The sequence below is a fragment of the Moschus berezovskii genome, chromosome 21 (genome assembly GCF_049115385.1).
Source record: "Moschus berezovskii isolate FMDL1 chromosome 21, NW_MosBer_1.0, whole genome shotgun sequence".
Classification (NCBI taxonomy): domain Eukaryota; kingdom Metazoa; phylum Chordata; class Mammalia; order Artiodactyla; family Moschidae; genus Moschus; species Moschus berezovskii.
In genome coordinates, this window is record NC_142480.1 from 2,184,589 (window position 1) to 2,208,898 (window position 24,310).

At 40.3% G+C, this 24,310-nt stretch overlaps 1 protein-coding gene across 6 annotated transcripts in view; it reads right to left on the bottom strand.

Annotated features, from left to right (window-relative positions):
* Positions 1-24,310, bottom strand: part of MARK3 (microtubule affinity regulating kinase 3) — a 102,184-nt gene that overhangs the window by 13,299 nt on the left and 64,575 nt on the right. For 4 of the 6 annotated variants that reach the window (XM_088829831.1, XM_055418602.2, XM_055418603.2 and 1 more), the window contains exons 5-14: positions 23,421-23,486; positions 19,686-19,756; positions 14,670-14,726; positions 11,553-11,789; positions 11,275-11,394; positions 10,925-11,024; positions 10,300-10,412; positions 9,646-9,799; positions 5,128-5,345; positions 2,236-2,339 (exon numbers count right to left, since the gene is read on the bottom strand). In XM_088829831.1, the coding sequence (XP_088685957.1) occupies positions 2,236-2,339; positions 5,128-5,345; positions 9,646-9,799; positions 10,300-10,412; positions 10,925-11,024; positions 11,275-11,394; positions 11,553-11,789; positions 14,670-14,726; positions 19,686-19,756; positions 23,421-23,486 (1,240 nt within the window). The remainder of the gene's footprint in view (positions 1-2,235; positions 2,340-5,127; positions 5,346-9,645; positions 9,800-10,299; positions 10,413-10,924; positions 11,025-11,274; positions 11,395-11,552; positions 11,790-14,669; positions 14,727-19,685; positions 19,757-23,420; positions 23,487-24,310) is intronic. The other 2 variants (XM_055418604.2, XM_055418606.2) reach the window with 1 other exon arrangement.

A 24,310-nucleotide genomic window follows, 5' to 3' on the forward strand; every position in this document is an offset into this window, starting at 1 on the left:
TCAAGCATCTATTTTAAGGGTGGAAAAGTTGTCACATTTAATGTCTTCCTTAACTGAAAGTAAAAAAAAAATATGACCATTAGCCTGGCACTCAAACCTCCAATATTTTCCCATAATTTTTCAATTCATTTATAAGATACAAAACCAAAATCCAGGTATTATTAAAATTATGTGCCCCGTTTTGTGTGGCAGGAGGCTGATTAACTAAATAAAGATAAAGAACACTTTCAGAAGGAGAGCACTTAGAAAACTGATGCCAACAGAGCAACGAGGCCCGGGTGGGATAAGGAGGGGGCAGCCTCACTGAGGAAGGTATCTGCAGGTAGAAACCAGGTAATGACTCCAAAGAAATCAAGAGTATTCTTAAAACTGTTTCTAAGGAGTGAACTGTGTAGCTGCAGAAGGAGAATCAGAGGAGCTATGTGCACAAATACAAGTTGAGGGAGCAGAGAGATGGTAGTCTTAACAGCCTTTTAAAGACAAGTCTGACTGTACCTCAGAGAGCCATATATTCTAAAGTTCAAGAGGAATCTGAGAGAACAGTTCCACAATTTAGAAGAATTAAAAAAAAACAATAGTCATGAAACAACATTCTTCTAGTTCTACAGATTAAAATTCTTAACAGAAATGTTTGGGAACTCCCTGATGATCCAGGGGTTAGGCCTTGGCGCTTTCACTGCAGGGACCCAGGATCAATCCTGGTCAGGGAACTAAGAATTAAGTTCCTGTGGAGCCAAAAGAAAAAGAAAGAAACTTCTGTCTAATTAAGTCTTCTATTGGTTATCTCCTACTCAGTCACCTGAACTACAAGCAATTTGATAGATTTGAGGAAGCAACTGTAATAAAAGAAAATTTACCAAAGAACAGACTACTATTAAAAAAATAAACATACCAGTCATTAATCTGTAAGTTATCTAGCCCAGTGGCTCTACTCAAGTTATTAGGAGAGAACAAGCATGGACAGGATTCAAAGACAGAATACCAAGATGTAAATATTTCTAAAAGGTCACTGAAAAAAATGAATGAATGTAATCTCACAGAACAAGCTTTTCCCTTCATGTCAATTCAAACATAAGTGGCCTGTAGAAGAGGGGAATGACAAAACAGTCTGGTTTTAAGGATGAAAAATGATAGAATTTCTGTTTAGGTTGTTATAGAAGTTAGTGATCAAACATTTCATTTGTCTGGTGAGATCTAAGGAAACAGAAACTTTACAGTGCAATTTCAGAAAGTAAATGTCAGAAAAAGAATAAAAGCAATTTTGATGCTATACATGAGAAATGTGCTATGACCAAATAATGTTCAAGTTGAGAGGCCAGGGGACAATGAAAGATGATGTGAATTTATTTTATGGATTTCTATTTCAGAATTTTTCTGCTCACTTTATCTCATCATTCTGAATATAGTTTTATACTACCCTTCCAAGGAAAACCATGCCCATTTGAGAAATCTTTTCTATACAGAATATATTTAACTACTCTACCAAGCCAACTTTTTCTTCTCTCTTTTCTCTCCACTCAAACTGAACTCTACTGCATGGTTTCTGGATCTACTTAATCCCACTTCTCTATTTCTTATTTTGAAACCCCTAGAAAGGGGTCTATATGATCTGATTCCTTACTGGTGTATTACTCTTAGTATTTTAAAATCATGGCTATTCAGTGTAAGATTGCCTCTCCACCAGATTAAAATCATTGAGAAGACTGAACTCTCCATTTCTCTGGATATTCAAGTGGATTTAAAGGTGAAGACCACCTTTAAAGTGTTACTTGTCTACCCGGCCCTTCTGGCACACTGCTGACCTATAACAGACGGCTCACCCACCCAACCTGGTGCTCCACGTCCCTGAGGTGTGGCTCCCTGTCTCGGGGCATCATCCTTCCCCACTTCCAGTCTTGGTTCAAGATATTCACGTGCACAAAGCAATCTCCATTTCCCTGTTCACAGTTCTACAATTAAAGCACAGCTTACCACCTATTTCACCTGGGAAAGCTTCCTGCTTTAACTCAACCCTTCCAATCATCATACCCAGCCGGCCAGGAGAATAAGCTCTGGACCAGGAGAGGAATTTGGAATTCTAGGATCTCACTAGAACTGCAATTAAATTTAACTTACCATTAGAGAATACTTACCACTATTATTTGAATTTTGATTATAAAAACTAAGAAGTAAATATTATCCTTCCATTTCTCTTGGGAAAAACACATTTCCTTGCAAGCAGGTAGAATTTCATACCTGTTCTCTTTGCCATTCTGAATTACTGAATGTCTGTCAGCTGTAGTTCTTTCACTGCAAACGTAAGTATTCCGTCTCGTCATTCCACCAGATGCCGTATTGCTCTATTAAAGAAAAAGGGCATTTTGGTCTTAAATGATTTAGTAAATATAATACAACAGGGGAAAAAAATCCTATTTAAATAAACATGAGTACTTAGTCTTTAAATAAACCTGAATTATTAACGGGCTTCCCAGGTGGCTCAGTGGTAAAGAATCCACGTGCCAATGCAGGAGATGCAGGTTTGACAAGGTCCCCTGGAGAAGGAAATGGCAACTCACTCCAGTATTCTTGCTAGGGAAATCCCATGGACAGAGGAGCCTGAAGGTGCTACAATCCAAGGGGTCACAAGAGTCGGACATGACTCAGCGACTAAAGAACAACAAAGTATTAACAGCACTGGGCACTAGATCAGAAAAGAAGATGAAGGCAGCAACCTCCACCCTCTATCCTACCTTCCAGTATCTCTGCAACAATGAAACATGGCTATGGCACAGTGACTCTGAAAAGCTGGCTACAATAATCTATAGAGTAACAACTCATGGATTATTTTAAATGAAGCATAGAGAAATTCACTTTTTAAAAGATAATAATTTCAAATTAAAACACTAAAAAGCACGGATTATAAGGTAAATATACAAATGACACAAAAATAAAAAAATGTCAGAATTAAAACTGCAAAACTATTAGCAAGAAAATTAAAAAAAAAAAAAAAAAACAGATAAATCTGCATGATCTTGGATTTGACAAGAGATTCAGATATGTCACACACAGGGCCAAGGACAGAATAGACATTTTCCCAATGAAGGCATACTAACGGCCAATAAACGTATGAAAAGATGCTGAATACCACTGGTCATTTAGGAAATGTAAATCAAATCCACAATGAGAAACCACTTCACATCCACTAGGAGAGCTACAATAAAAAAACCCAACAAACTAGAAAATAACAAATACGGCAAGAATGAAGAAGAAACAAGGACGTGAATATTTAAGGATGTAAAAAAAGTGCAGCTGTGGTACACAAACTTGTACACAAATGCTTACAGCAACATTATTTATAATAACCAAAAGGTAGGAACACACTAAATGTCCATCGACAGATACGGAGATAAACTGTGGCATATAAAACAGAATGAATTCATCCAACAACTTGGATGAAACTTGAAAATATTATGGTGAGTGAAAGAAGTCAGACACAAAAGGCTTGTGTAAGTGCACTTATATGAAATGTCCAGAAGAGGCAAATACACTAGGAGAGAAAGAGGTTAGTGGCTGCAGGGGCTGGAGAAGGGAGGACTGGGGAGGAACTCCTTAACGAGCACAGGGCGTTCTGCAGTGTTTGGGAACTAGAGAGGTAGGGGCTGCACACGCCCTAGATGCTCTGAATAAATGCTTCAGATGTTAACTGTATGTAGGTGAACTTTACATGAACTTCACATCAATTTTTAAAAGTTAATACTTTAAAAATTAAAAAAAAAAAGGGAGAAACAAAAGTCATGGCACAACTTTTTTCAGATAATTAAAAAAAAGATTAAAAGCAGCCACCTTTACCACAGCATGAGCAGGTCACATATAAGGAAACTCTGAAGACAAATGGGAGAAAATTAAAACATACTTTTTTCCTTTATAAATAAATATGAGTGGCTAATAATGTTTGGGATATATTTTCACAAGGGGGATGTGCTGATGAGTAGAGCCAAGAACAGAAGTTATAAAGGCAAGGAACAAGTTTCTTTAAGGCTGGATTTAAACCGCAGGGCTATGGAATGACGACTGAAGTCGAACTAAAAAGCCTTTCCACATAACGTTTATTCTGATGAAGCCCAAGGTCAGCGGACAGAGCAGACAAGACTCTTCGGGCTCCTGTATAAGCCCCTCCGCAAAACAGGACAAGGGAGCTGCACAGTGCAGGCTCCTGACTCTGGGGTTTCTTTAGGGTTGAAGGAAGGCTGTGTCACTGTTAACTTTCAGGGGAAATATGATTACAGAATATCCTTAAAATTGTTCATCCTCTGCAAATTCTTACCAAAATTACTTTTGGAGTCTTCCAGTTATAAAATAAGTAAGTCATGTTGATGCAATATACAGCATGGTGACTATAGTTAGTAATACTGTATTGTGTATTTGGAAGTTGCTGAGAGAGTAAACCTAAGAAGTTCTCATCACAAGTAAAAAAAATTCTGTAGAGTGCTAAGAAGAGTGATTATTTTTTTAGCTCAGAGAGAAACACATTTCAATCCATGAAAAGTTCCTGAAACTGAACAGATTCAATTTAACAAACACTACCTACTCTCTAGGGAGATTTTGTTAAGTGCAGGAATTAAGAGATGGATTTAGGTCAACAGTATAATTTTGGACAATTATCTAACTTTTCTTCAATTTCTCTGCCTTAAGATTGAGCTGACACATGGAAAAGCACTCGACAGGGTCCCTGGCACAAGGCTAAGACTTAGTCAATGTTCTGTATTGATAGAGCCCTTTGACATACTGGGCAAACACCATGTTCCTGCCTTGCAGTTAGACCTCACAGTGCCCTGGACAGAATCCATCAGGCTGTGACCACCTGTCTGCACTGTCACCACTGGTTTTATTTCCTGTCAGACTATGCGGTCTTTCCATCTCTCAGACATTTCTGGAGTAACTAGAAACAGCCCTTGACATGAAGGATCTCATCCAGTGGGATGGAGTGCAATGAGAAACATCTGCAACAGAGCCAGTGATCCAACAGGGTGACACTGCACACAGGGCCCAGGGGGCGGGCTGTGCAGGCAGATGAGAAAAGAGGAGCAGAATGTTGTGTCATTGCAATCCTACAATCCTAGGCAGGCCATACAGCCCAACAACACTTACACTAGGGACAGTGGAGCTTTTTTTCCGTTCAGGGATATCCGCCTTGTTAGGATTACTTGCGTTCCCAAGCATGGGACTGGCTGGAGCAATCCCCTTTCCTCCAACAGCACTGGTGCCTGGTTTCCGGGAGGGAACTCCATCTTCTTTGAGGTCACTGTCTGCAGTGCTGGTCTGACTCCTTTTTGGATATGCCACAACTGAAGGAATAGCTGGTCCAGCTAAAATAAAGAATTCACTTTTTAAAAGTCAGAATAGTTTTAAAGTTTTATATTTTATCTTATGAAAGTAAACTTTATAAGATGATCCAAGGTTTCTATTCATCTAACATAAAACAGTAAAATCTTCCAAGATGATTCCCATTCATGTATGCTTTCCTTATGCAATGAATTCAATTTTAAAATTTTACTTACTAGTCCCCGACTTTCTAAAAGTGTTTTTTTTTTTTTTTTTTTAAATTAGTAAGCTTATATAGTTGTCCTGAAACATCTTCACAGGGTGTTCCTGGACAGATAAGTATGCACACACATCATGCAGAATAACTGCTTCACCTGGTACATCTGAGTGAATCTCATCCTTTTTGTACAAGAGATGCCTTCACCTTTTGGAAAAGAACAGTACAGATTTACAGGCCATTTCTTGCATCTTTTTTAAAGCGTTCATACTCTTCTAGATAAACAGGAATCTAAGTAGATGAGGAAAGGCAGTATAAGCAGAGGAAAGCATGTTCCTCATGCAAGTGACTGGGAGGACATGGGGTGTGGGGTGCTGCAGCTCACATCTGCTCCCAGGAGGTGCTTAGGGACATCCCGGATGGCAAACAACTGATGTCTTGCAAGATATCATCTAGAGACTGTGATGACACAGGAGATCTGGAGTTCAAAGAATTTTGGAAATGAACAAAATAACTTGCATGTTCATTATATATAACGTCCAGTGGTAATCTTAAGAAACAGCACCAAATGCTCAACATTTACGTTGAGAAAATATTTTATATATTTAGGTCTATTAAAAAAATGGATGGAAGGGGAAGGGAGGGACTATGAGTTTGCGTCATAGTCCTACAACTGTACACACAGAATGGATAAACAACAAGGTTACTGTACAGCACAGTGAACTACACCCAATATCTTGAGATAAACCATAATGGAAAAGAGTACAAAGAAGAGTGTATATTTATGTATAACTGAGTCACTCTGCTATACAGCAGAAATTAACACAACACTGCAAATCAACTGTATTTCAATAGAAAAATACATCAATAAAACAATAGGATGAAGTGGGATACAGAAAAGCTACCTCTTGGACAAAAATCTAAATGGTAAACCTAGAGAATTCCCTGGCGGTCCAGTGGTTAGGACACTGCACTTTCACTGCCAAGGACTCGGGTTCTATTCCTGGGTGGGGAACTAAGATCCCACAAGCCACTCAGTGTGACCCATAAATAATAAATATATAAACAGTAAATCTATTTGGAAATGAATTAAAAATGAACAGAGATTTGATTTCATTTATGGGAAGAGAACAATTAAGCTCCCAGCTTGGCAATTTTAACATATAAAACAAAGAATCAGCCAAGTGTAGGATGATACTACCCTTAATACTTATTTTTATTCTATCATGATACATCTAATGACATTCTAAACCTTTACGGTTACTGTATCAATTTGTTTTGAACATCTATTATTTTGATTAAGAAAATAATTTTTTTTCATTTTAGGATTTGAGACTGTGCATGGAAACGGCTGTTGACACAGCCCGCTGACCTCATCCCTTCAGACTGCTCCAGTTTTACTTGCCTTGTGTGCAGTGTACACAGTTCTACACACTTTAATCACATGTACAGATTCATGTGTTCACCCTCTGCCAAGACACAGAACAGTTCTGTCTCAAGGATTTTGAGGGTGACCCTTCACAGCCACCTCTATTCCGCAAGTCCCTTTCCTAAATCCTGGCCAATCTGTTCTCACCTCTGTAATTCCCTCATTTCAAGAATGTTATGTGAATAGAGTCAACGTAACCTTCTGAGATTGTTTCCCCCTACTCAGCATAACTCCTCCAAGATCCATTCAAACTGTTGTATTCATCAACAATTTGCTCCTTTTCATTGCTGAGGAGTATTCCATGGTGTGTTCCATATCACACAAAGAAGTGATTGTTGTTTTTTATCTTTTAGGGGTGGACAGGGGTGTACTATGCAGCTTTCCAGATCTCAGTTCCCTAACCAGGAACTGAATCTGGGCCATGAAAGTGCCTAGAGTCTTAACTAACCACTGGACCACCAGGGAATTCCCCCAAATATGACTTTTATGTAGTCAAATTTGTTAAGTCTTTTCTGTTGTGGCTTTTAGTGTTTGGGGCCACAGTTAAAAAGACCTTAACAAGTCCAAATTACAAAGAAATTATCTCATTTTTTTCTTTTAACACTTTTCTGGTTTCTGTTTATATATTTACATTTTTATTTCAGTTGGAATCCAACCCTGTATAGGAGGTGAGAAATGGGTGCAGTTGTTTTTTTTTCTGATCACAACCAACTACCCCAATACCATTTATTAATAGAATAGTGAGTCTTCAGCCTTTTTTTTTTTTTTTTAAAATAAAAGAATCCCTTACAAATCTGATGAAGAGCTCCTTTCTGAGGAATAAATATACACACATGGCAGCAGCGTGGGGGTTGTTCACACATGGGACCCAAACGAAGAAACACAAAGAAAATCTGTCACAATTTTACAGAAGCAGGTGTATATAAGTCAGTGGCATTGAGAGCTAGAGGACAAGAGGAGAGACGAGGGCGGGAGGTCGAGCTACAGCGGGACTGGCCGGTCTGTCTGCTGCACCTGGAACCAAGCGGATGTGTTTTACCAGACCCCAGTACTCGGAACCTAGCCCATTCTTAGCACTTATATGAACAGTGCCAGAGGTATAATCAATTCTTCTTTTATTGCTGACCACCTTCTTCATCCCCCAAAAGAGTAAAAAAGAATGTGGCATTGGGTCTGTGATCTACATACAGAGTTTCTTGAAATGTTCCTTTGTGAATTTCTTTTTGGTGTTAAAGGCTCCAAGAAGGCAGGATGATTATTACCATAAAAGCACTACTACAAGAGGCAATGGGTGGATTAGTGGACTGAGCCCCCAAACCAGGGACCAGGAGTGCTAGATTCTGTCTCAAGCACTTCCACTTCCATTTACCCTCAGAAAACCTGGTGAGCAATCTTGACCTATTTCTTTATTGCCAATATGGGGGTTTGGTGATCTCTTTTTAGCTCTACAATCTTTTGAGCTGGGAAAAAGGGCATTACTAATCCAGACAGATTCTGCTTAAGGAAGAATGAACTTACTAAGACAGTCACTAGGGACATGAGAAAACTAATACCAGGTTTCTTCCAGGATTTAGAAACAATTCCCTTTAAACTGGTTGATTCAGAGCAACACGTAGGCATTTTGCTAATTGCTCTGTATGTAGTACACAGAAAAACCCCTCCGTGCTAGCAACGAATATGAACACAAAAGACTGAGACCCAGATCAACACTTGATTTACAAATGCCATCTGCAAAATTCTGGCATCAGACAGGCTCTGAGCTCTCAGTTACACCCTGGAAAACAGCAGACGAGCAGACAGCTTACTGACAGCGTCAGCACAATGTGCTGCTTCAGCCAGAACCACACAGAGGTATCGGCAGCAGGAGGAGAGATGGAAACCAAGCAAAGGGTCACCACTTTTGGTGCAAAACCAAAGCTGCAGACACGCGGGATATGCTGTACAGTTCTAAGTGCCAGCTCTCAAGGGGGAAGAACACAGGAGGACAAAGCCCAGGCAAGGGAAGTGAACTGAACAAAGAAATGAAGGAGGATTCCACGTGAGGATGTATTTTTCAAAGTCAGGACTAGGCCAACATACATTTGTGCACTGGAATTACCAAGAAATTAACATGTGAATAAATGCACATCTGCTAGAGTCTCTGGATTCCAACAAACGGGGCTGCCTTGAAGGCAGAAAAATTGTCACGTTTAGTAAGCATCCTTTCAGGTCCTAAGTCTCATGAAAGATTCACTCTATGGTGAAAATGTAAGAGTGAGGATGTTTAGACACATGGACAGTTAAAAGTGTGGTAGAGAATGACATGAGTCAAATCTGTAAACCAATTAAGGCAAAACTGGTGTACTATCCATTTTCCAGGGCTGTGCTGTCCACTGTGGTAGCCACAGGCCACACGTGGCTTTATAAATTTAACTTCGACAAAACTGAAAATCACTTTCTTAGTTCAAGTGCTTGATAAATTCCCCTGTGCCTCAGGTTTCTACCCAGCCAGGGCTCAGTCAACTCAAGACTATTGCGTGTACCAAGGAGATCAGAGCCTGTAGCACTTGCAGGACTGCTTTGCAAGAAATGCTAAGAAGGGTAATCAAGAAACTTTAACCCCAGGAGGCCATAAGCAAAAGGATGCCTGGCAATGTCAGGAGGCCTCTTGGTTAATGGGAGGCCTGGCACACACTGGAATGATCTCAAACTTACTTACCGTGGTCACTGTAACGCCTCTGCTTCTGGCTTGAAGAGACACTTCTCTGCACTTTGTGGTGAGGAGACTGGCCAGTACTGTTGTTGAGGTCACTGCTTGGCCTAACCTTAGCAAGTGAAAGATTGCTGCTAGAACTGGAATCACTAGCATCCAGCTAAGAGAAAATGAGAAAAACAGAGCAAACCACAACACGAGCCCAAATGGTTTATTATGAAACTAAACTTCTCATAACACACAAACCTCTTACAAATTGTTCATTTAGAAAGAAAAACCACAGTGTACAAAAAAGACAACCCTAAACTCAGGCAAAAGTATCTTTCTAACTACTGGAAAAATTTATACAAGGATAGATATTTATGTTCTTATAGGCTTTTTCAAAAAACTAAAAATGCTCTATTTCATCTGATACTTTACATCATTTTAAAACTATTACTGACAACATAGGTTAACTTAACAAAAGCCAAGTTATTAAAGGTTATTATCTTAAAGCTAAAATAGTAGCTCATAATAGTCATAGGAGTTAGATCAGTCATTTGAAGGTAAATTTAAAAATATTATCAATGTTAAACACAATAAAAATACCCAAAACTAATTATCACATGAGCTAATAAAGCGCAAAAAGGATATTATACGTTTTTATCTGGTTATACTTACCTCTGAAGATTTTCTCCCCAACAATAAATATGTAGCTGTGATTTCATCATATTTCATCTTACTAAGAGATTCTTGAATTTCTTCTTGTGTATATCCCATTCCCACCATAATATCTAAAAGAAGGGCATAATACAGTTTACGGGTTTCCTTCGGTTAAGAAATCATTACATTACAGGGTAAACTAATTTCCTTTATTTGACCGAAAAGATCACACATTGTTCTAACATAAATGGGCAGATGAGTTACTGAGTACTATTACAGGGCCTGCAGATAACTTCCTAAATATGACAAAACATACTAGCTGCTTCATGTAACCTATACTTATCCCCGTTATTATCCCCGTTCTGGTGGGTTGTATCCAACTCTTGTGATCTCATGGACTGTAGCCCACCAGGCTCCTCTGTCCATGGGATATTCCAGGCAGGAATAGTGGAGCGATTTGCCATTTCCTTCTCCAGGGGATCTTCCCGACCCAGGGATTGAACCTGGGTCTCCCGCACTGCAGGCAGACTCTTTACCGACTGAGCCACCAGGGAGGCCCATCCCCGTTTTAGGTGTACACATATAAATGAAGGGAAAAGGATGTTACTTGCACACACACATGCATGCAGGCACAGAGAATTACCTATTCTTTTCTGGTCTGAGATGTCCAGTTCTGGTTCAACAAAAGGTTTCAGCTCATCATCCTCATGCCCTGCGTTGATCCACCTGTCCTTCATGATTTGCTGAAAGGTGAACTGAGTCGTTAGTAGTATAAATGAAGCATTCTGATAATCACAATATTTAGGGAAATTTATTCTCAACATTTCATCAATTATGGTTCAAACGATAACTTTTAAAAAATGTCTCAATCTTGCTTAAAAAAAAAAAACAAACCCAGGATAGTATTCAATACATCATACAAACTAAGCAAAATTCTAAAAATACTTTAAAAGACCCTCCAAAGTTGTTCTTCATTTCCACTTATGTGATTACCTCTAGAGTGCCTCGTTTTATTGGATTTAGCACCAGGAAACGTTTGAGAAGGTTCTCACAGTCTGTGGACATGTAGAAAGGGATTCTGTATTTCCCTCTTAATACTCGCTCTCGCAGTTCCTTTGGGGAGGTAGAGAGGAAAGAAAACTACTAAGTCAACTTTTAGGTTAAAAAAGAACCCAACTCCCCCACTGAAACACCACTGACACGTTAATTCTTATCATTTGACAAAATCCTTTAAGCTTTCTGAAGAACAAGGATGCAAATGTTTCATATACCTTTAGGTTCTGCCCATCAAAGGGGAGCGACCCGCTGACTAGAGTGTAAAGAATGACGCCGAGGCTCCACACGTCCACTTCTGGCCCATCGTATTTCTTTCCCTGGAAGAGCTCTGGGGCCGCATACGGAGGACTGCCACAAAACGTATCCAGTTTACTGCCAACAGTAAATTCATTGCTAAAACCAAAGTCAGCTATTTTAATGTTCATATCAGCATCTAACAATAGATTTTCAGCCTAGAGGGAAAACATCAAGACAAAAACGAAATTTAACAAAAAAATATAATGAACTGTGATAGACGTAGGCATTTCATAAAACCTTTTTGTAATGATATAAACTTAATATATCCTATATATCATGAGTAAGAAAACATTCTTTCTGGAGAGAAAAAAAAAAGGAGATAATTCAGAATACCTAATGTTCTAGCATTAACCACCAATAAGAGATGTACGGTGCAGTGGTCCTTCGATCTTCTGAGGGCACTGGCTCGGACCCCATCCTCCACCATCACATAAAATGGTCCAGTCAGCCAGCCCTCCTAAGCCACAGATGCAGAACCTGGGGGTATGAGGGCCCAACTGTACAGATCAATTCCAGCACCAATTTAAACAGCAAATGTTCATGACAAAACAATATTGGAAGAGCTTTTTCAGCTAAGAATAAGAGGCTTTAAAAAAAAACAGATCCTTCTAAGTGTCCTTTCAAATGGACAGTCACATTTTACAAACACTGCTAAATAAGGTGTGTAAGGAGTTGGTGATGGACAGGGAGGCCTGGCGTGCTGTGATTCATGGGGTCGCAGAGAGTCGGACACGACTGAGCGACTGAACTGAACTGAACAGCTATTACTGAGAAGAGGGCATCCTAAACGTCATTTAAGACAGAGAGCACAGGCATGCCTGCTCATCTTAACAGATGTCTATCATGTGGCAATTATATACCAGCTGTTACATTAGTGTCTGGAGGCACAGACAGACAGGGTCCTGCCCTCAGAAAGTTCACCGTTTACAAAGAGAGGGGAGGAAAAACCTGCAGCTATATTCTGGAACCTCAGTGCTGTGACCGAGAAGAGGGCAGCGGTGGGTCTGGCATGGAAAGGTATGGTCTGGCCTCCTAACCAGATGGAACTGAAACCACTGCAAGGATTAGGTGATGGCAGTGGGTATGTCAACAAAAGGGATCTCAAGCAGAATAACAGTCTGAAAACCCACAGGGTGAGACAGAACACGGTTTGCTCTAAAGGCAGTGTATGGTAGAGAGGACTGGAGGGCTGGGCACATGGCTATGGCTAAATTACAAATGGCCAGTTGAGCGACTTATAATCAGGAAGTTTAGCTTTTTATCCTAAGGGCAATGGGAAACCACTGAAAAGTCATTCAAGCAGGGAAATGACAAGTTTTATTTGTGTGTGTGTGTGTGTGTTTTAAAAAACATTTATTCACTTATTGGAAGGACTGATGCTAAAACTGAAACTCCAATACTTTGGCCACCTCATGCGATGAGTTGACTCACTGGAAAAGACTCTGATTCTGGGAAGGATTGGGGGCGGGAGGAGACGGGGATGACAGAGAAGGAGATGGCTGGATGGCATCACCAGCCCGATGGACATGAGTTTGAGTGAACTCCAGGAGTTGGAGATGGACAGGGAGGCCTGGGGTGCTGTGATTCATGGGGTCGCAAAGAGTCGGATACGACTGAGTGACTGAACTGAACTGATTTCACTTATTTGGCTGTACTGAGTCTTAAGTTGCACCATGTGGGATCTAGTTCCCTGACCAGGGATCAAACCTGGGCCACCAATGCAGGGGGCCCAGAGTCTTAGCCACTGGACCTCCAGGGAAGTCCCATGACAATCTTATTTGTGTTTTTAAAGGGCTATTCTGGTTTCAATGCAGGAAACAGACATGGAAGAAAGAGGCAAAATTGGAAGCAGGGAGGACCAGGCAAGAGGCTAGTGAAGTAATCCGGTCCCGGACGCCAGTGGACTGGAACTGGACAACGAGAGTGGGGACAGAGAAGAGCAAGCTCAGTAACACACAGGGAACAGCAGCAGAGACCTGGGGACCGAGTGGGTGTCAGAGCAAAGGAGAGAGAAGCACTTGGGGTACATCAGTCGCCACAATCAGAAATACAAATTTAAGTTTAGAAAGGAAGAGTTTTAGGTATTTAACATGCTAAATCAAGCTGCCTGAGGGGTGCTGAGGAGGTGTTCTTTTGTGAGCTGGACACTGAGTCCTGGAAGAGAGCTCTGGATGCCAGAACAGATCTGGGGATTAGCAAACCAGAGGTGATGGAGTGAATGTGAATGCAACAAGGGTGGGTGAACAGAGGAACAAGCAAATCAGTAAATAACAGTTATGTGAGGAGAGAGAGGAAGTGATGACCAAGTTAAGAATCTAGACAATGTTTAGAGAAAAGTGGCTGTGAAGGTGAAGGGTATATCGGGAAGAAGAACGGGGGTGGGAGGTTCTTAGGGAGCAGAGGGTATGGATGTGAGCATGTTTTATACACGCTGCTAGGGAGACGCCAGCAGAGACAGGCGGTGGAGGAGGAGGAGGGGTGGGAGGAGACAGCAGAGCAGCCTGGGAGGCAGGGACACAGATCCTGAACACCAGAGGGCCAGCAGCAGTGCTGCACTGTCCTGTAACAAGAGGAAAACTCTGAAAGGTCAAGGGTGGATGCAGGTGCAGCTAAGCTGGAGGGCCTGCTGGGAAAGAGGGAGTTTCTGCCTGCTGTTTCTATTTTCTCTGTGAAATAAGAAACCTGATTCTATGCCAGGAATGCGGGCAAAGGCAGAGAACCATGCAGCAGGTCTCAAATAGCCACTGCTGTTAACAGGAGAGAATGCTGACTAGGGAGACAGAAAAGGGTGCGGGCAGCACTGAGCATGCTGTCCAGGGGAGTGTGCATTTCCAGGAGTGCTCAGCTGTTTGGTGGTGGGTAATTTTTCTCCAGAGACCAACAATGAGCTGTTTTAACTAAAATGGAAACTAAACCTTAGGATTCTTTTTAAATTTAATAACGCAATTTAACATATCCCTCATTCGTGTCGTGAGCAGCAGGAGAACTGAACACACACAAGGAACGCGTACACGATTAAGGGCAATGTGACTCACCTTGAGGTCTCTGTGAACGATCCGCTTTTGGTGGCAGTACTGGACTGCAGACACGATCTGGACAGGAGAGAGGCAAGGTCACTAATCGTCACTGCTGCAGACTCAGGATCAAGATGGAAATATGCCCCTAATGTTCACATATGCAAAGCACTCAGTGGGCAAGTCAACGGCTATGTGGATCTCTAAAGATAATTTTCTTATGCTTTATACCTTTCAATTTGGAGAGACTGAGGGGTGAGTGCAAGAAGAGCTAGGTGAGGCTGTTCTTTCCAGTTTTAACTATAAAGTCTCTTCTCAGGCCCTGGCCCTCAACATTCCAGTTATTTCTAAGTCTGGTGCTGGGGCCCAGCAAACCAGTGGGACCCAGAGGGCCCTGGCTGCCCAGGGCCCAGAATTAGAAGGCTCTCCATGCCCACATCATCAGCTCAAAACTAAGCCAGCAGTTACGGACCCTCTATACCAGGTGTTTTATCAGGCTGGTTCTCCTTTGCCAGTCTGCTCCTGACAACACTCTCTTCCTTTTGGCTAATGTAGGTTCGAGGACAGCAAAAATGACTTCACCTCTCTAATGGCCAGTGTCCTCTTTCTTAAAATGGAAGAATGAATGTTGTAATGTATGTGAACTACAAACTATCAAAACTACTATGTGCTTTATCAATAAGAATCCCTTCTACACTTAGAAAATGATATCCTTTCATTTAGCCAACTTTTGATTACTCCTGGGATTAGCACTGCTATTATTACTATTATTTTCAGCTGCGCAGCACAGCTTGTAGGATCTTCGTTTCCCAACCCTAGGCATTGAACCTGGGCCCTGTGACAGTGCCGAGTCCCAAACACTGGACCAACAGGGGATCCCGATTGGCACTGTTAAATAACTGCTCTAGAAACTTCACACTTACTACCAACTTTTAAGACTCTTTTTCTAAAACTTTATAAGCTTTGTTAAAGTTTTATATGATTATAAACATCTTAGGAAATACAGAAAGTACATACAAGAATATGCTTTTATAACCATCAAACAGAGATGACATTTCCTGTTATTCTGGTGTATTTGCTTCAAGTCTTTACTTTGGTATTATGCATGTGTACTTAAATATATATGATTACATACATACAAAACTGGGGCTATAATGAAAATACCGCTTGTTTCTCCAAATCATCAACTTTCAGTTGTAAGCAACATGCACCTAACTATACTGGACACAAAAACTCAGAGAGGACTGATCTACTGGTTGATATTGGTTCAAAATAAACAGCAAGGATAAGCTGGGCTGGGGTTGGGAATGATGCCAGAATCAAGGCTTCACTAAGCATTTACCTACTTTATAAAATGAATACGAAGAAGATCAGACCCACTCACAGTTACCTGCTGCTGCTTCTAAGTCACTTCAGTCGTGTCCGACTCTGTGTGACCCCACAGACGGAAGCCCACCAGGCTCCCCTGTCCCTGGGATTCTCCAGGCAAGAACACCGGAGTGGGCTGCCATTTCCTTCTCCAATGTGTGAAAGTGAAGTCGCTCAAAAAAGTGAAAGTGAAGTCGCTCAAAAAAGTGAAAGTGAAGTCGCTCAGTCGTGTCCGACCCTTAGCGACCCCATGGACTGCAGCCTACCAGGCTCCTCCATCCATGGGATTTTCTAGGCAAGAGTACTGGAGTGGCTTGCCACTGCCTTCTCCACACAGTCACCTAGAGGCACACAAATCCCAAGGCCAAGACATCGGTTCTAGAGCATGTTAGCAACCTCGTTGCTCCATTCTGTCAGCATGAAAACTGGGCAAGTGAAATAGATTTGTTCCCCCAAAGGAACAGGTTTACTGCCGAGGACACACTTTTATCTTACTTCTGCCTGATCTAATTTTCCCTGTCCCTTCACCCCCGTCCCCCTGCCACCATAGTCAGATTTCTCTCATAGGTTATTTTCAAATACTACTTTTGAACCAGATTTGACACTTTCCTACCATTTCTCAAAGATAATTTCTCTTCTTTAACCTCCAAACAGCTCAAATGCCACAACAACTTGGAAGTACTCAACTTTAAATTACTGCTTTTTCCACATCCTGCTTTTAACGTAAAAGTAGTTATTTCTATGGAAGGCTGAGAACCTACGTTGAGTCCCAGGTTAAAATAAGAATGCAAGCCTAATTCACTTATAGTCACACATGAAAAAGTAGAGGTAGCAACACAAGCAACCCACCAAAGAGCGAGGAAAGAAGATGGAGCCAGGAATCTATTCTTCTTTGGAAAGGATAGAGCTAAGCCAAAAAACTAAAACAGCATAAACAGTGACTAGGATGGCAGTGGTAAAGGAGGTGGGACGAGGAAAGACCATCTGCTGATGAATATGGAAAGAAGGGCCTATTTCTGACAGAAAAGAGATGAAGCACAGTGTATTCTGTGTGTGTGGCATGCCTTTGTCTTCGCTATAAACAGGAAAACTTTCTATTTAGTCAAAGTAATGAGGACTTAAGTTTTTGGATCCTCCAATAGAACAACAACAACAAAACCTTTTGGAAAGCACGGCAATTAGAAACAGAAAAGTGGAGGCACCAACATCATGCCTGACCTTTCCAGGTTTGCATGAGCAAATGGAAGGAGACACTAGGGCAGGAAGAAAAGATCCCATTAATTACAAGCGCCGTAAACCAAGTAACTAACTGTGAAAGCACACAGACGATCTTTCCTAGACCAACTGAGAGATTCCTCAACTACATGCTTCAGAATTTGTGCTGAAAATTTTTAAGATTAAAAGCTGTGTGACAGGACTTCCCTGGCACAGTGGGTGGGAATCTGCCTGCCGATACAGAAGACACAGGTTCCATCACTGGTCTGGGAAAACCCCATATGCTGTGGAGCAATCACGCTCCTGTGCCACAACTGCGGAGCCGGCACGCCTGCAGCCTGTGCTCCGCAGCAACAGGAGCCCAAGCACCACAAGCAACAGCAGCCCCCGGTCGCCACAACCAGAGAGGGAGGGAGCCCAAGCCAAGCAGTGCAGCCCCAGCACGGTCAAAAAAATGACAACAAAAAACAGATACATGTCCAAGTCCCTGAGACAAGTCAGGTCCTACCTGGGAGGTGGGTGGAGGAGGAAGAAGAGAGGAGGTCCAGGCTCACATGTGATATGAGCCCTTTCCTCACAGTCAATAAATCACACTCACATAAACACTTGCAAGTCACACTCATCTGAGTGAAGGAATTCCAGTTTTATGAGGCAAGAAAATCTTGATTTTCAGGTGGCCAATTTATAAAAATTAAGAGTATAGATAATGGAAACAGCCAAACAGACTTGTTTTGTAACAAAGAGAAAGTTGAGCTTCCTTCCATAGACCACAGAATAAAGTGATATCAAAACTGGAAAGGACTTCAGAATTAATCAAGTAGAACTTCCTCTTTTTATAGTTAGAAAAACTGAGGACCAGAAAAGTTAAATGATGGTCAAAGTCTGACATGTAACAGGTTTTAATTCAAAGTACCATTAGGATGTCTTAAAATTTTAAAAGTAAATTTAAGCAAAAGCAAAAGTTAAGACACTTATTTATAAGTCCTTAACTGTAAACACTAGACTAAGCAAATCAAAATCTTGAAAATCAGTTAAACCTGTCTTTATAAATATTGTGAAACCCTTAAAGACTCCTACCTATACTTCCACCTTAATCACCTTACATGTGAATAAAACAAAAATTTTAAATTTCTAAAAGAAATGAGGCTATACTGCCATTTACATACAGAACTTCAAACTATGGGAGGATAGTTAGTTTAAAAGTAATAAAGTACCTGCTCCTTCCTTTTATCTGAATCTGAGGTGGGCAAATTATAGCCTGCAGGCTGAATGTGGCCCACCACTCGTTTTTGCCAATGAAATATCGCTGGGAACACAATCATATGACTGTATTCATCCAGATACTGTCTAAGCTGCTTCTATGCTACAACAGCAGAATTAAATAGTTGCAAAAGACTGTATGGCCTACAAAGTCTAAAATTTACTGTCTGGCACTTAACAGAAAGAGTTTGCTGATGCCTACTCTAAGTAAGACCACACCATAATGGTTAAGAACTTTAGTTTGGAATCACAGGTCCTGGCTCTGAATCAATGGAAGGTCTCTATTTGCGAGGCATCAAATTTTGGGCAAATTATGTAATCTTCTGTGACTCAGTTTCCTCATCTTTAACAAATGAGCACAGTGATCTTTTGGGCTTCCCTGGTGGCTCAGAGGTTAAAGCATCTGCCTGCAATGCGGGAGAGCTGGGTTCAATCCCTGGGTTGGGAAGATCCGCTGGAGAAGGAAATGGCAACCCACTCCAGTATTCTTGCCAGGAGAATCCCATGAATTTCTAGAGAAGCCTGATGGGCCACAGTCCATGGGGTTGCGAAGAGTTGGATACGACTGAGCGACTTCACTTACTTACGATGATCTTTACTCACAAGGCTGCTACAAGATTTACATTAATGGAGGTAAAAGACTTAATGTAATATTAGCAGGTATGGATCAATCAATAGTTACCTTTATTAGAGACTTATATCACATTTATGCTCAAAACCTACATATTAAAATGAGTCTCTTTAAGGCAATGGGCAGAGACAAAGCAAGAAGAGAAGTCATTAATTCACAGGTTAAGTTCTGTTTGGTTTTGGCATATGTAAGACAAAACCGATAATGAATTTTGAGATTGTAACACTTTTTGCTAAAAATTGGAAACAGTTTTAATTAATGCAATCACAAGTGCTCAAAGACTCATTTTTTAAGGCTCAACTGCCAAAAAAACTAAGGTTAAGAGTGGGACTATAATTCCAATTACAAAGCTAGAAATAGAACTCATAGTTGCCTCTAGCACAGTGCTTTAAGCATGAAAACACTTAATAAATTAATAACTTTTGTTGCACTGAACTGAATGGCCAACCCCTGCTCCATTCAATGGGCCTTATAGACATTTACAGAGGCAAACATTTGTTTGCTTCAGGGTTTAAGCCAGATAATGTCATTTAATCAATGAACTAACCGTGCGCAATCCATACCTGTCTAAACTTAGCTCTTGCTTCTTTCTCCTTCATTCTTCCATGTGCGACCAAATAGTCAAATACTTCACCTATAATCGAGAAAAATAAAAGTAAGCAGAAGGCCTATTTCTGAGCATTAACTTCCCTACAAATTAAAGATGCTTCACTTTTAGCAATGCTATAATTTTAATTTTAAAAATACAGTTATGAAGATAAACAGAAATATGTGGAATTTGAACTAACCCAGCCTTAACTACAGGAGAAGTTTATTGACAAAATCTTTTAAGTTATAGAAAAGCCTTAACATTAAATTCTCATATATTTCAATTGTGACACTTTTACTTTAAATGTTTTGTTTCCACTGTGCTTTAGTAAAAACTTGGCAATGAAAATTGAAAGTTAAAATGGAAATGTTATTTGTGTTCAAAGAAGGTGTTTTCATTAAAGGATTATGACAAAAAAAAACATTTCCTAAATTCATTCACGCAACAAATAATTACTGAGAGTATACTAACTGCTGAGAACTGTTCTTGGCTCTGGGGAAACACAGAAGTGAACAAAGTAAAGTCCTTCTCCTCATGGAGTTTACATTCCAGGAAGGGGTAGACAGATAATAAGCAAATAAATGAACATACAGTGTATCAGATGATAAAATGTACTGTGGAGAAAAATCAGGGGAAAGAAACAGTGTGTGTGCATTTGTGTGCGTGCATGTACACGCATAAGCACTGCACTGACTACTGTGAGGGAGTGCGTGCTGTAGTCGACAGTCAACTAAAACATTTTGACACTTAAAAAGCTTAGTTTCAGAACTTAAGTATTTCTGAGGAAAAGGGTATTCTGAACTGTACATTAGTGTCTCTGACTTGAACTTTCAGCCCTAACTCTGAATAAATTTAAAAACAATAGGCATAAATATTTTCACATTATTACTGACTGCATAATGATCTTTTAAAAGGAATTACATATTATTAATTTACACTATACAATACATTCAACTATGGTGAATTATAAAATTAAATTTCAGTGTTTTCTCCAAGAATGCCATTTGATCTGCAGAATAAAAAAATATGTCAAAACAAGTGGTTAAAAAGTGAAAAAACGAAGATGTGTGCATACCACATGGGAACAGTTTTAACTTATAAAAAAAAAAATTTATGGATTAAAGCCAGTAGTTGTAACAGTCACACAGATAATGTCAATGTAATTTTAAAACATTTTAGAATTCCAATGCAATATAAACTTGTTAAAGAGATTTTGGAGCCATAAAGGCATACTCACAATCACTGTTATAAACCAGGCATACAACCCAGACTTACCCCCCCACCCCCATTAAAAATGCACCCAGGGTAAGCAACTAAATTTAAAATCTCTGCATGATATTATTTACTAGTAGAAAAAACAGCAAACAGTGGTTCTCCCCACCCATGTCAAGACAGTTCAGAAAGCCCTTGGTTCAGGTCCTGTCACTATAACCAGTGATGAAACCATGAGCACCACACCAAGGTGTTTTTTCAGAGGTTCATCTGTAAAAACTAGGCAGTTGCCCTGGATGACTTTCTGAGATTCTTTCCAATTCTAAAATTCTATGATTCTGTAAAACTGAAAAATATGAGGCTAGGGAGGAGTAGGTAGCCAATTTAATGAAACTTTTGTTGTTCAAATTGGCACAGGTTATCAACAATAAACAGCTGCCTTGGAAACAGAAGCTTTGTTGAGCTGATTAAAACAAATGGCTCAAGCCAATAAACCGCCACTGATCAGTGCTGTTATAATGTTAAACAATGGCACTGGGCCCTTGAAGGAGGGCTGTGCGGCCATATCCACTGAGTAGTTCAGAGACATGCAACTTATAAGGTCACACTGCCAACGAGGGGCACTGGCTAGACTGACTCCACGTTTGTCTTTTCCAGAGCCCATCCTTTCGGGATGGACACTTCTCTAATACAGAGCAACTGCTATGACCCTGTGACCTAAAATAGATGAGACAGAAAGCCACGACTGACTGATCAATCAGGAGAGGCTATGTGGTACTGGAAGGCTGGGGCTCCAGGCCTGGCCACATGACCACAGGGATATTTCCTAGCCTCCATCTCCTCACTCACTGCCTGGCCACATCACAGACCCACTGTGAAAGTCAAAGGAGATCAAGTAAGAGGAAAAAGCACGTGCACACTGTAGAGGCTCCACAAAGGAGAAGATTACGAACTGTAAGACAAGTGGAAAGCATGGGTGCCCCCTACAGATTCACGGCTCTACAATTAACCTCCAGCTCTTCCTGCTACTCCTCAACTGGGAAAGTCCCAACTAAAATCTCAAACCACACATTTAAAATACGAAGCATACGACTAATAATGAACTGCTGCTGCTGCTAAGTTGCTTAAATCGTGTCCGACTCTGTGCGACCCTATGGATAGTAGCCCACCAGACTCCTCTGTCCACAGGATTCTCTAGGCAAGAATACTGGAGTGGGTTGCCATTTCCTTCTCCAAACAATGAATTAGGACTATGAAAAAGTGGTGTCAGGGGTGTGCCTGCTCTGCCCACAACAGATTTACAATCTTGTATTTAGTGGTCAACTCATCACAATGAGGTTGTGATTCAACATTCTGTCTCCAGGTTTTATATTCTGGATCAAAGGGCTTGTTTAACAAAATAAAACTCTACTATCATCAAAACAATTAAATCTATACTGTGGAGTTAAAGAGAATTCCAGTAGTTTTAAAATTTCATTAATTCAACTCAATTCTTATTTGCTCAGAGTCTGCTATGTGCCAGGCACTGTACTAGGGGCAGGGAAAACAAAGACAAACAACAAAGCTTCTGCCTTTCACAGTGAAAATTCATGTGTGGTCCAAAACCCACAAGCACAGCCTAGCCATAATCTTAACATAAGAATCTCTGTAGAAGAGAACAGCTATATGCACTCATTTCATAAAAATATCTACATTTATATATCCTTATAGGCAAGTAATTACCGGTCTTTAATCTTTAAGGAAATCTAATCGCATCCACTGTGACCACCATCTCTGGCCTTGGGAAACAACGGGCACCACTAACATAAAAGTCTGACAAAGAAATCCACCCAACACGCAGCACACATTTATTTCAAACAGGCCAATGCACTGACGCTTTTGAAAATTCAAGTACTGGAATAAAAAATGTGCCATAAACAATGGAATATTACTCCGCTTTAATCGGGAAGGAAATTCTGACACATGCTTCAGCATGGGTAAACCTCAAGGACACTGTGACATAGGAAGCCACAAAAAAGACAAACACTGCGTGATTCCACTCATGTGAGGTCCCTCAAGTAGTCAAATTCAGACAGACAGCAGAATGGTGGTTGCCAGGGGCTACAAGGAGGGAGGATGGGGAATTACTGTTTAATAGGGACAGAGTTTCATTTTGGGAAAATGAAAAAGTTCTGGAGATGGATGATGGTATTGGTTAACAATGTGAACGTACTTAATGCCACAGAACTGTACACCTGAAATGGTTAAAATGGTAAACTTTATGTTATACCATAAAAAAAAATCCAACTATTTGCATATTATCAATTGACGATGGTAACAATGAAATGCTTAACAGCAACCCACTGAACTGCTAGGAATCAGCTTTTCTGATTCTCATCCTAGTGTATTATGATTCTGAAGGCTAAAGGAAACTCTATCAATTATCCATATGGGTAGTGCGGCTGCATATTCTTCTAAAAGGGAGAGACGAAAGAAAAACAATTTATAAATGCCTTACCTCCACTTGCATACTCCATGATTAAGTAGAGTGTTTTGTCAGTTTCAATGACTTCGAATAACTTCACTATGACAGGAGAGAAGATACAGGAGAAAAAGAAACAAATGTCTGCATGTACACACCATATACATATAAACTAACTACCAAAAGTTAACTTTTTCTCTGTTAACACCTGGCCCTCTAAAAAAAATGATTTTAGGAAACTTTATATTACAACAGCAGAAAAGATTTTATGAAAACATGAAATTCCATAAAGATAAGCATAATTTCTGGGTTCTCAAACACTGTGCCGTCAGGACGCACCCGGCAGGTGATCTGCTCTCCTTTCACGCTCCTGCAGTGTGTCTGTGTCCATCCTTTTCCTATATGCTCAAGTCTATTCACCTGTCACTGTGGCTTTAAGGACACACAGAATTCCACTGAAGACTTCTGTTGCTTAAGAAATGTATCACAATTCTCAAAGAAAAAGATTCCTTTCTTTTTTAACGATGTATATTTTATTTTTTATTTTTGTTTGTCTGAGCCACGCAGCATGCAGAATCTTAGTTCCCTTAGCAGGGATCTGACCAGAGATCCAACCTGGGCCCTGTCAGTGAGCGTGCAGGGTCCTAACCACTGGACCACCAGGGAATTCCTAAGATTCCTTTTTATTCTAAAGCCAGAGACCGAAAAATAGAACAGATTATACTGAAAAGAACTTTTTAATTATTTTCAATGGGTCAGTGTGACTGCTATAGCAGTCTCTTATTACAGATAAAAATAATATTTCTATTACTGCTAATTCATAAAACTATAACAAATCAATCAGAAATATATAATTTTAAATAAAACTGAACTTAATTTCTAAAACTATCAAATCACTATCTCCTGTATCTATTTTGTTAATACAT